This window comes from Diorhabda carinulata, chromosome 4 (assembly GCF_026250575.1).
Source record: "Diorhabda carinulata isolate Delta chromosome 4, icDioCari1.1, whole genome shotgun sequence".
In the NCBI taxonomy this organism is placed as follows: domain Eukaryota; kingdom Metazoa; phylum Arthropoda; class Insecta; order Coleoptera; family Chrysomelidae; genus Diorhabda; species Diorhabda carinulata.
The window spans coordinates 6,722,464-6,736,316 of record NC_079463.1 but is presented as its reverse complement, the minus strand read 5'-3'; the positions used below and the strand labels follow the sequence as shown (position 1 = coordinate 6,736,316).

The following is a 13,853-nucleotide window of genomic DNA, read 5'->3' as shown; positions in this document are numbered from 1 at the left end:
AAGTATAGGGTTAAATAGAGCGCTTGTACAAAATAGTAAAGCATTTGATAAAATACCTGATAATATTCAAAATATAGAAAACTGTAGGTTGTTTATGAGAAAATTATATTTAGTTAGATAAATTCTTGTGATTTTTCCGGTAACTATAAAATGATTTAAAGCAGATCCTTAAGTACTGATGAAAATTATATATATCGTTGTATGGAAAAAGTTCAAAAAAAAGCAAGCGTTAAAGAAAATGATAAACAAAATTCTAATTCCATATGATAATGTCCAAATATACACCTAACTTAACCTAACCTAACCTAACCATACTCAATAAATTCTTCATTCAGTCAAATGGATGGTTTACTTATTAATACTTATTAATAAATAAGAAATTAAAGAAATCTACAGATTTTTATATGTTCGCAGCTTAGTTTCTAAAATAGTAGAAGGCGGGATTCTATGTCGAAAGAATTTCAAAGTTTGCCTCAGTATATTTGGTAACTATGTAGAAGTAGATGGGGACAATTTTCTATTAATTTCTGAACGTTCCTAATTTTATGAAAAGCCCTTGTATTCTCACTATTATCTATCTTAGCTTGATCCTATTTTAGTAAAAGGCAATGCACGCCTCTGGCTATTCTTATGGGTTTTTTTTCTAAATATCCAAAAACTTGGATAAAGTTTATAATATAGTTTTAGTTTCAATAGTTTAAAATAAGTACAAAATGTTAATATCAATATTTATTATATTTTTATTTAAATTATCCACAAGTGAACAAAATCGTTTATTCTCGAATGATCATTTCGGAATATTAACAGAAAATTTTATCGAAAATTTACGAGCGGATCCATTTTTAATTGGTAAGTGTAATTAGAGAAAATATGTAAAACCATATAAATAATAGAAATCTCCATTTTATATATTTATTTACGTATATATTGAATTAATTCAAATAATGAATATTAACTTCATTGGCATTATCACTATTTTAAACTACAAGTTATTAAAAGGACAAAAAAGTTCCTAAATTTTTTCTATATGTTTAAAATATTAGAAGGTAAATTTATTTTTATATCAAATGAAGCTCTATCAGAGGAACACAATGGTTAATTTGTAGAGTTTTAGATGTCATGGTACAACAGAATTCACATGGTTTCTTTCCACGAAATTCTGTTTTTTCCAATAAATAACTCTTTCAAATACCGTATAATATTGAGATGATTTCCTTTATTTATTAAAAGCACACAGCGTGGTAATAATCGAAAATACACGCAGCTTGGACCGAGTTTAATGTCCAATTCCGTTTTATTTATTATCGCAATAGTGCAAGGCAAATTTTACACCGCATATTGCTTTTTATTACATCTATTGCAAGTATCATTTCTGAGGAATAACCTTGTATGTATTCATCTCAAGTCCTTGGGAACTGGATGCTATTAATCACTAAACCACATATGCAGTTACTATAAACACTAAAAGAAAAAGCCTGAAAATTCAACAAATTTCTATTTGTGATTAGATAATTTGAAATGAAGTGGAATATGAATTCTGACATTTATATGTATATGTTGCTTGCAATATGACTTTCAATATATTCAATGGTACCAATTGGACCTACAAAAGTTAGTGAGGATGAATTTCAACCGGAACAACTGCGGTAGAGTCACTTAACAATCAAAGTGATGCTAATCGTTTTCTTAAATTCAGGATGAAGTTTATAATATTCGTTACGACATACTGGGGAGTCATTTAAAAATTCATTCAATAGTATTAAGTTATTTGTGTGAAAATTTTCGTCATAAATGTCTAAATTTGTGGCAAGATAATTAACGGATTTCATATGGCGATAACGAATGTAGGATTTCCTTTACACATTATCGACACGTTATTCACCTAATTTTGCTCCAGGTGATTGTTTTTGTTTCCCTCCACTACATAAAATCAGTTTTCACTTCAATGAGTTAATCCAAGAAAATCTGCAGATGGAGCTGGAGTCGTTTGATTGTAAGATTGGAAGCGGCGTTTGTATAGGTTCATTATTCCCTATACTTCAATATAAAACTTTTCAGCTAATTGAAAATAGAAAAAAATGAATAGACTCTTTTTCAGGTGCATCTAAACTATCCGAAATACCTAAAACTGCTAAAGAATTCATTAATAACCACACCGAACAATACAGTGAACTCATACTAACTTCTCAGCAAAAGGAGTATTCTAGATCAAAGAGAAGTTTTTTACATGGTTCAGAGAGTAATGCATCAGATAATATTGCAGGTAAGGCTAGGTATTCTGTATAATATATCGATTTTATGCTTACTTAGTTCAGCGTATACAAGGTTTGTAGGGTTGATTTATTGTGAGTTATTTTGAAAAGAACATTTCATATAAACATGTGTCTTTCTTTTGATTGAATTGATGGTTTCCATTGCTCTCTTATAGAAACGATAATATTGAGCCTAGGCATATTGAGACTTACAATTTCTATAACCACTTCTCAAGTATAAGACGCATATACGAGAAATAGACGGATTGAGTCCTTTTTAAAATTGGTTTTAGAAGGTAAACCAAAATGTGTAGCTTTAATTTAAGATTGTTTATATTTCTCAAAATATTAGATTCTCCATATATTAACATCGAAAGAAATATGGATATTTCGATATATAGTGTGGCCCTGTTTTCGGTAATGAGGGATTAGGTTCAAATCACTAGTATTACTTCTTCAGCAAAGAACATTAAATGTAGATCTTCAAAGATGAATTGATTCAATAGTTAACCAGGAGCGCCATGCCAATACTTCGACATGGAATGGAAACTGAAAAATAAGTACATTGTATGAGTTTAATGATTTTAAAAATTTATAAATAATAAAATCAGTGATATATAACTAATTTTCGGTATTCACAAATTAAAACGAAGCTGAAGGTAGTGCTTACCAATTTGTTTGAGGGTAAACTTGCAGAGCATAGTTAGTACCACCAAATCTCATAAATAAAATAGCATCCACAAACAAAATTTTCCAACAACAAACTATAGAAACTTTTTAGTAAGAGAATGGAACAGTTCATCAGTTTTCAGTCATCATTTCTACTCAGGATTCTCCTAGGCAATTACTTTATTCAACCTCTAACCCTCTGGTGTATCGGGCAGAATGTCTCTGGGGTTACTCGTATCAGCTCAATTAAGGGCCAATTTCACAACCTAGAGTAAAAATGATGATCACACTTAAGTTTAAATTATGCTTTGAACTCTAGTTTAAACAAAGAACAAACAATATTTTGCAATTTGTATGCAGTAGTGCTTTTTGAAAAAATACAAGGAAAAGAAATTAAAAGGAGAAACATTAGGAGGAATTGGCAAGGGAATGATGAAAATAACAAAACTGGTCGTGATTTCGATTGAACCACAACAGATTTAAAAAATGTGGAACAATGTAGAGATTCACTTTAGAACGAATAACTTCTTGTTTTCTAGGCGAGTCGACAATTTCTTCATCGTCATCGTCGAGTTCATCAAATATAAAGTGCAAATTTTCAATAATACTACCAAAACCTTCTATAATGTTAACAGTTTGAAAAAGTTATGTTCGGATCCTCCCTTTCATGTCAAACTAAAGTTTAAACCATCCCTAAATCGCTGAGTAACGTTTAAACCGAAGTTTATCATTAAACGCCATGTGTAAAAAGTTAAAAAAAAAACCGTATTTGTGGTTTAAACCGACATTTAAATTCCACTTGTGAAATTGGACTTAAGGCATAGGCTAAGAGTTGACCTTAGGTAGGATGTCTTATCGGTTACTTAAACAGCAGCGTAGTTATGATCAAATTCCAGAGGGTGCATGAGATATTGGTCATTCTGGTTAATTAAAACTCATGGTAGCAGACAAGTGTCCATGCAACTTCTAACATAAATGCAGGCACTACAATAAAAAATCCGGAGCAGCCAAGATGGCTTCTCTTTTCTGTCGTTACTCAACATCCAGTCCCCATTCAATTTCTATAATAGACTGGGATATTGAGTTCGAAAAAATCAGGAAAACCAATCGCACAAGACAAATTATTCTTCACCGCGACAATGCGAGCTCTCACACTTCAGTTGAAACAAAAACGTCTTTAAACAGTCAATACATCGAATTGATGGGTCATCAACCGTATAGTATTTGATAGGCACCCAATGATTTCTTCTTATTCCTGCAGATCAAAAATACATTACATGGTCAACATTTTTTACCATCTGAACAAGCGGTTGATGCTTCCAAATCACAAATTTTTGAGGTACCTCAATCGAAATGGACTATTGGTTCAAACGCATTCAAACGTATATTGATCTCAATAGAGAATATTTTGAAAAACAATAAAGCCATATCCAAGAATAAATATTTGTTTTTATTTGTCTCAAAACTTGAGTTGTATAATATGCAAAATATGCGGTTTGTATATTTGGGTTTCGTTAGTAATAATTCTTATACGAACTACTTTTCTTTATGTTTATGTATCTATATGTACACAATATACGCAAGTTCTGTTTACAAATTAAAAAAATAATTTATATTTATGAATTCGTACAAAACATTTTGCGTATAAAACATAATAATTTCAAGTTTTGTGAACGATTTTTATGCATGTACATCATGGTGTACAGAGCTCTAGGGTGCTATTCTCATTTCATTACATTCGCCGGAGAGCGATACGTTGAGGGAGAGATTTGATTAACGCTCCTCACGCTAGTAACAATAACGTATTTTGTGAAGCCACAGTGATAGAGAAAGAAATTGAAAACAATACTAACATTGAATTCGATTGTATTCATAGAGAAGAACGCAGATGAAAGAGCAGCGAGAGGTGGGTCTTTTGCAGATAATAAAAAGTATATCATTGATAATTTGACGTCATATCTTAAGGGTAAAATGCGACAATCATTGCAGGAATTGTTAATATAAATTTTAGTTTGTAAGGATTGTCGTTTGGATTTTGATTTTTTTATCATATTAGTACATGGAATCAATACAATTATGTATAAACGGATTGTCCCAGAAGTACTTGGCTTGACTGAGAGATGGCAGTATTTTCTTTAAAAATACCACTTTATCAGAAAGAACACAATCTATAGAGTATATGTTTCAAGTTTGAATATCCCACATTTTTTAGTATTTGTTTAGTAGTCATCAATAGTGTACGTTTGTAAACATTGAAAAAATTGGTTATCGTTATGTGATAAAACACTTCTAATTAAAAGGTCTTGGCCCAACCAATATAAAAGCTGAACAAGATACTTCCCTCAAGGAGACTGCTCCTTCGTTATTAACAGTAAAATATTGGGTAGCAATTTATATTAATCTTATAGTAAACAATCTTTAAACTTTTTTTAGTATACACCTTGTTTGTTTAAATAGTTCCTTGAATATAAAAAAAACACTTCTCAATTGCTTTTTTTTTTAATATTTCATAAACATTTGATTTCTATCAACTTTATTCTCGGCTTAACTTCATTTCAGTTCGTAATAGTATGTCTGACGTTCGGGGTTAATAACCACCACATGCTAGACAGCTCGGAACAGCATCTGCTGTGTAGTATGATCAGCGACGTTTCTTCTATGCTCTCTTTGTCCAAGATTTCCAAGGTCAGCTCTGGGTCGCTCATAAGTCGAATAGTTCTCTTCTGTATTGAGTCGAATATCCTAAGGCTAAGCTCCAAAGATAGTCTGATTTTGGCCTTGTAGAGTATTAGAAGTTGCTGGGGGTATAAATCTTTTTAGACTCAAAGAGGGCTCTAAGTTTTCGTCAAGTTGCATTAGCTAATTCGGCCACGCGACTATACCAGGACTTATTACTTCCTACCTTAACGCCTAACAAGCGAAGTTGCAGATTACCCACCCCAATTCAGAAAATTTTCAAAATGTGTATTGATGGTGGTGATCTATTCCTGCTTACACATTTTGGTGTTAGCTGAGTTTATTAAAGCGGCTGATTTAAACGACTACACCAGAGTGCTATCCTCGTCGAAGCTAGGTATATATCGAGTTGGAAGTTTTGTCGAGTAGTTCGTTGTATAGGAGAAAGAGAGTTGGTGACAAGCCATTGTCCGTTATTTTTTTTTACTCCCAGATTCACCAAATTACTTTTCCTGAGAGTATAAAATGTGCTAAAAGAGCAGCTTTCTCAAATCATTTCTTTATATTGGGAAGATCAATCACTCAAAGAGTGTTGATGAAAGCTATGCCGAAAGAAAGTAGAAAGAATTCAACATTGTGATAAACATATTTATAATCAAAGGTAGTACCTCAAATTAATTCATATTCTTCGATAATACCTCGTATAAAATAACGTTATATTATTTATTATCATTCTATTTAATACGTCTTTTGTATCCTAGTGGAATCATATACACGTTCCGAGATTTTCTATGTAGTATAAGAGGTATCGAGCTCTTGAGGAATTTTTCGAATATTCAAGCTCAAAGAAGTTAGCGAACTGCTCAGTTACTTTAGAAAGTATAAAAGAGTTATAGAACTGTCACCGAACTTTCGAGATATTGTTAGAACTTTCCAGAAAGTTATCGAAATTGTCTAAAATTTTAGAGACAAATCCAAAAGGTGGTGAAACTTGAAAAGCTGTTTAAATTTTCTATAAAAATTCGGAACGTAACCAGGCTTTCAAGAAATTGTTTCAGTTTTGTGGAAAGTGTGAGTTAATTCGATTTTTGGGAATTGTAATTACACATAGTTTCAAAATTATTCCCAATTTTATCAACTTTTCGCATGTACCTCGTATTTTTGATATATTTTATGTATTAATAAGCAACTTTCGATGAAGCAGTATTCATTCTGTGAAACTTTTACATTATCCAGAAACCCGTTACCTGTCTGTTGAAGTTCAAAAAAGTTTGCTCCAAATGTTTGCCACGGATAAATTTTAATAATAGAAAATAATGTTCATTGAGGACTAGTTCGAATTCATTCGACGAAATGCTTATCGGAGAAGATTTTAAGAGAAAACTTCAATGCAAGAAAGTTTCGTGCAAAATAGCTGAATATTTAGATTATTTCGCTTGTAAGGAACTAATAACAAACTTGGATTCAGAATGTTGGATTTCAAAGATCAAAAGTTCTATTGGTACGTATTTCACGTTATTTCACGAAATAAATATATATTATTAAATTTGGTAGAAGAAGTATCATCAATAACAATTTTCATAATATATAGCAAACATAGTATACGAGGACTTAATGAGATTTTGTGTTTGTGGTATATCTGAAAAAACAAAACTTCTACCCATAATTTTATGTCATACCAGTATATTATTGTGGATTTTGTCGTTAAATTATCTTGATTTTAGATCTCTTTCAATCAAAATTTAGTTTAAAAGCATAAAATCTTGACGTTTCGACTTCTGTCTTTTTCGAAATATGTATTTTAAACGCACAAAAACAAAACGGTTTTATTAAATTATTCCAAATTAAAATTCACTTTTATATAATATTATTTCGTTGTATTTACTTAGAATAGATAATTCTGGAGGGTTCTCCTGATAGCTAAATTTTCTTCAGCAAAAGATTGACTCATGATTCAAATTCTTTGATGTAGAGAGATATATTCGTCAACATCCACATTTTTTGAGGTTTTGCTAAATATCTTTCAACAACTGTGGTACTCTTACATTCACTATATCACTTCAGCTTAGTCATAGTCCAGCTCCAGCTTCCTCTAAAGGGTTGGACTTAATCAACAACCGCTGTACCTTTCGGAGTTGGCAACCCCAAATATTTTGCAATTATACACATATGCTTTTTCTACCAGGTTTTAAAGTACTGCGGCTTTTTCTGTAGGTTCAAAATAGTCTTTTTCCTGTGTAAACATGTGGCCGTATAAAAATCTCTTATCAACTCTTCATTCATTCTTCATAAACATTGATAAAAACTTGTTTTCAGTCAGTTTTTATTTTTGGCACCATCATAATAAAGACTAATGTTTATTTACATATGTCACTAACAAAGTTCTGGGCGTCGAAATACACCAATTACTCAAATAATAATACGATCTTGTTTTTTAAAAACTTTTTGGTTGGGGTCTCATGAATAAAACAAACTAGATTTCTTTGTTTGGCATACTTTAGTCCTTTGATATGAATACTCACATAATTTGTGGAAATTACGAATATTAATATTTTTATTTACCATTGAATATTTTGTCCTCAGAAAGCTCGGGGGAAATTTTCGTCCCAAAAATAGTCTTCCACTTTTAACACGCTTTTATTTGTTTCATCTGTTTTTAACTGATATTGTTGGCTCCAAGTTGCCATACTTTGAGCAGTCAGAATTAATTTAAACTCAAAACACTGGTGAAAGACTGACGAAATCCAATAATTTAATCAAAATATCTGATTACCCAGAATTAATCAATTCCTTTTTGTATGTTTTGTATAAAATCGAGATGCAACCATCAACACATCTGTACATATTACGGGTTTCAAATAGCGAATTGAATTAAAAAGCAAAAAATAAAACAAGGTTCTATCAGTAATCAAACTAAAATTAAAAAATGATTTGTATAAGAATAAATTTACTGACGAGAACATTCATAAAACTATTACCAAAGCAAGGGATGCTTTCTATGCAATTTTTATACTAATTAAAAATTTGGACATCCCCCCGACTGGAAATCTATTGATTACCAAGCGCAAAGCTGGTTTCAAAATGTCGTAAAAAGCATCCCTCGCTTTTATTACGGTGATATTAATTTTTTCATAACTTTTTCTTCTTTGACCAAGAATTAGTTGATTATTGATTGATTGATTATTCCTTGAAGCGCGTTGTTTAGTTTTCTAAATTATAGTTTAATACTTTTTTGACTTTAACAAATTCAACATTTTATTACTCACCTCCCTATCTACAGAAACGCAGATAATAATGTCAAGGAAATATCACAGGTAAAAATGAAAAATTGTTAAAGAAATTAAATAACAAAATGGTATTATTCAAACCGAGCTGGTATGAAGTAGAAGTTTGTATACACCACGGCTACTTATTATAATATAATCTACCCTTGATACATAAGTAACTACTTGAGCAGTGTTTGATTATCAGACCTCGTATTATTGTCTATGACTCACTTTTTAATTGATAAATAAACAGTGAAGTGATGAAATATTTATTTATTACTATCGATAAGTATCAACTGATTTCAATCACTCTTCCCACTTATCCATTGTATAAGTATATTCGATAGCAACTCTTCCTCTAAAGTGAATAACATGTATTCAATACAACGATTTATCCACAATCAAATCTATTTATAATCATGGTATGACATTTTGATCTGACAGTTGTTGTCACCTTCACAAGATGGTGAAAACAGAAGCTCCAGACGGTGTTCAGAAACTATGATCGGATTAAGTTGTTCACGATCTGAATTCACGTTCATTGTCCTTCGGAAACTGAAAGAAATTATTGGGTCATGCCATTTGATAGGATTCTGTATTTATTACATCGTCGTTGAATACGATCAGTTGATGGGTTGTTTTGTTTGTTTTTGTCTGATCGGAAGGATTCAAGATCAAAGATCAAGATCAAATTTCCTTTCGAGATTAAAGAGTGATTTATAAAAAATTCGGACGATTGTAACCAATAATTTGAAAATGTTTCTAGTACGAGTTCCAACACTGTCATAAAAAAAACGTCCAGCATTTTGCGGGGCCGAGTTCAGAGAAATAGCAATCGGTATCCGTGCAAAAATAAGGTAGCCCGGGTCTCCGCTTCTAATTTTTGCTCGACGATAAAGTTGGATACAAAAAAGGTTTAATGTCACTACAGCAAACTGTGAGTCATGTCCATTACGAGGGTTGTCCATAAAATAAGATTATAAAGGAGCTGCCGACACTAGGAACGCTGTTAGGTGGGATTTGGCGAGATTGGCGTGTAGCTTGGCTCCCTTTCTCTTAATTTCCGCCTCGGCTGTCTACAACGTTTATTCTTGTCTTTCTAGCAATAAAAGATGGAACTTCCGTTAGATTCCCACTCCAGGTGCAAATTACGCTCATCCATTCCCAACTATGTGAGGTGTATACTGTCCCAGAACCCTCTTATCGCCCAGACTTGGCCTCCAGTGATTAACATCTATTCCCTGAATTATGAGGTATGGATTTCAAAATCGACGGAGACTTGAGAGAAGAGATTTTAAGCTATCTTCACGGCGAAACAGCTGACCTCTATGACTCAGGCATAAAGAAGATAATACAATGCAAAAATGCATTGATGTGAACGGTGATTACGCCGACAAATTGGGGGAGGTTTAAGCTTTCCAAACTTGTATTATTCAGTACCAATAAACTTCTTTTTTATTGTGAAAATTCGTGGGTACCTTATTTTATAGACAAGCCTCGTAGAACAGCAAAACTTGAGGGACCCGGACAAAAATTACCAGGGTTCCGCAGAATTATTTAATATCTCGTAATCCAGTAGATATACATATTATTTTGAAACAGGAACGTCCAGCCTTATAGAAGATTAGACAAGAAAACGAAATAAAAGAAGAACCGTCACAACTGAAAGTATCGTAAAATAGCTGAAATCATTGTCAGATTACTTTTTTGACACAGTTGTGGATATTAGATACAGTCTAGATTTTGAATTATATGTATATTTACAAAGTTTATTGGTTTATTGGTATTAAAACACAAATTTGAGTCTGTATCTACGAATGCGTTTTGTGGTAGGAGTAAATACCCTGGAGTATACAAAAAGGTCATCTTCATTTTCCTTTATTTATCACAATGTATCTATGAGAAGTGGTATATAAACATAAAGTAATTAAATAGTTACACAATTCCATTCTTTCCATTAAAAGTTGAAATTAGAAATACTTTTTCACTATTGAAATATTTCTAACAGATGTTCATACTGAATACACTGTTTACACCACCACTACACCAACATTCACAATTACACTGTCTGATACGCGTTTTGAGAACCAAGACAATAACTTGATTATTGAAACGCACGTCAGACAGTGTAATTCAAAGTGCTGGTGTAGTGGTGGTGTAAACAGTGTATTCAGTATGTATATCGCCAACAATTCCAGAAATTCCAACTTAACAGATGTTCATGTTCTCCAATTTGTACTATTTTGGATCAAGCTTCAATAAAATGTGTATGTTTCGGTATTTTAAAAGTTTCGGAGCTCCTGTATTAGAACGTCTTACATGTGATTATTGAGAATGATGACATGAACTGCGGTTCCATCCTCCTCTGTACACCATGGAAATTCCGAATAATCGGTGATGGTTCCAGCTTCCGATTGAAAGACTAGTGACCAGTCGTATTTCGCGCCTGTTCAAGTAACACGTTTTATTAATAAGACATGCAGAGGGTCCATCCATGTATGAGTTGAGCTTGTCTCATGCCAAGTGCTTCCATGAATCTCATGAGAGATTGTATTACGAGCTGACTTCCCAGTGATAGCTACACTTTTGGTTATACCAAGAATGCACTTTGGGACCTTATTGTTATTAAAAACAGGATCATTATTTAATTCCTATCGTACTTTGTATTTATTTGTTCAATTCTGAGTAATTTCTGGACGTACCTAGTAATATTCAAAAGTATTAACGGCGTGTGTTGGTTCTTCTATCGTTGTCATAGAAGACAGCTTATAATTATTATTTATCATTTTGAAACATAATGTTTTTATTCAATATCATTAGTAATTTTTATTAGACAATATTTTACAGGCACATATCATTGGACAAAAATGTAAACTATTCCCCACTAGATTTAGTTTCAACAAAAATTTCTTTGAAGATATATCCTAAATCGTGAGCTTTCATAAACTTATATAGTTCTCCCATATCCATATGATTACATTTTACTCCGTTGCTTTGAAATGCGACTTCCTCAAAGTTGTTGAATTTTAAAAAGTTACCACCCGCTTCTTCTTTATCGTCTTCTACAATTTTACAAAAAATTTTCTTCCAATTCATTGATTTTATCGTTTGCCACCATTCTGACACGTCGGAGTAGGAACCCTCCACACATATCAAACCTGGTTTTCCTGAAACAAACTTATACATTTAGAAAGTGAGTTTGAATCAGTGTATATTATGTTTATTTTCAATATTACTTTTAGAATTTTATTTTCCTAAACCACAAAATGAACTCTTTGTAGTCGTTTGTTCGCATATATATACCACAAATATACGAGGCTATTTGTGACGAAAAACAAGAACAACGTGTCAATCTCAAATTTCTCGTTAGATTGAAAAAAACTCCGCGTGCTATAAACTGTTGCAAGAGGCCTTTGGGGAAAATTCTCTATCTCGTGCTCGTGTTTTTTACCGGTGTAAGCGCTTTAGTGAGGGCTGAGAGAGCAAATCAAAATTCAAGGCAATGTTGATCGTTTTTTTCGACATTAACGGTATCGTGATGACTGAATGGGTTCCAGAGGGTCAGATTGTCAACCAGACTTACTATTTATCAGTTTTGGCAACACTACGAGACCTAATTCTCGAACACCCGCCGTATTCACCAGATTTGGCACCGTGCCACTTTTTTTGTTTCCGAAGATAAAATCTGCTTTGAAAGGGACCCGATTTGAGTCGACAGAAGCGGTAAAGCAAAAAACGGCAGAGCTCCTAAAGGGACCCACCAAAGAAGATTCCACCACTGCTTCGATCAATGGAAAAAACGTAAGGAAAGATAAGGTGTGTGGCAAGGGGAATATATTGTAGGGGAGCATTCGAATGTGGAATAATTTTTATAATAAAACTATAAAAAATTATAGAATGACTTAAATTTTCAACGCAGACCTTTGCGGATCCAAAGGGGAAGTAAATCGATAAGTCATAGACAAATACAGAGTCCAAGGAAATTTTTGATAGAAATGTGTTTTCGCTAGAAAAAAGAGAGAAACTATACTGTTAATATTCTATTTACATGAAAGATGGATCAATGAGGGACATACACCAAATAAATTTTAGCAACATGAAACTGCTACAAGATAGTCTTTCTTAAATAATTTATCCACTGGTTCAAATCCACCAACAGGAAACGAGAGCAGACTGGTAATATCACACATTGGCTTTGTTAAAGTTATTGACTTTTGAATCTACTCGTTCCGGTGATTATCATGAGGACATAAAAACTGATGTTTTGAAAGAATGGTTCAAATGATATTTGGATAATGCAAGTTATCACTCGATACTTCTAGAAAAATTGCCCACGCCCAAGCGATTAAAAAACTGTATTCTTTTTGTTCCCTTGATGCAACGAAATTGAACGAATATGAAATTTACAGAACTGCAGAAAACAGTAGAATAATGGTTGTTACATCTGCACCATATCATTGGGAACTAAGCCCGACTCAACTGGTATGGGCAAGATAAAGTTTTACAAGAAAATATGTTGAACAGATATTTTTGGAGGCACTGAACGATCAGAAGCCTGAAAACTGGCAAAAGACAGTTAATCATACGATAAAAGAAGAAAAGAAAATGTTGACCTTGTGAAAGAACGAAACATTTTCTTACCTCCAGCTTTTTGGAGGTTATGAGCAGATTCATTAGGTGAATACATAATATATGTATTATATATTCATTATATTTATATGGATGCTATAAGTATAACTTCAATAATACAACTGTCTACCACTAGTAAAAGAAGCGAACTACGCATGCTTCATCAATTTATTACTTTCATAAAACGGTACCCTCGTTTTTTGGATCAAGAATATCGAAAAATCATCCGATTTTCATGAATTTTTTGCCAAAATCTTCGTTTTTACGGCGGATTTACGGAAAAAATTATGAGAATAAAAAAAAATGAGAACTTATATTGGTTTCAGGGCTTTAAATGTTCTTGAAAATACACTCATTCACG

The 13,853-nt window shown here is 32.5% G+C and overlaps 2 protein-coding genes across 5 annotated transcripts in view; one reads left to right on the top strand and one right to left on the bottom strand.

Moving 5' to 3' along the window:
* The first annotated feature begins 640 nt into the window (after nt 1–640).
* LOC130892452 (uncharacterized) overlaps nt 641–13,853 on the top strand; it is a 127,169-nt gene continuing 113,956 nt past the window's right edge. The window contains exons 1-2 of the mRNA XM_057797880.1: nt 641–849; nt 2,099–2,263. Of these exons, the coding sequence (XP_057653863.1) occupies nt 714–849; nt 2,099–2,263 (301 nt within the window). The 5' untranslated portion in view covers nt 641–713. The remainder of the gene's footprint in view (nt 850–2,098; nt 2,264–13,853) is intronic.
* The window catches only part of LOC130892454 (RWD domain-containing protein 2A), a 117,514-nt gene continuing 115,324 nt past the window's right edge, over nt 11,664–13,853 (bottom strand). For all 4 annotated transcript variants that reach the window (XM_057797883.1, XM_057797881.1, XM_057797884.1 and 1 more), the window contains exon 3: nt 11,664–12,030. In XM_057797883.1, the coding sequence (XP_057653866.1) occupies nt 11,738–12,030 (293 nt within the window). In that variant the 3' untranslated portion in view covers nt 11,664–11,737. The remainder of the gene's footprint in view (nt 12,031–13,853) is intronic.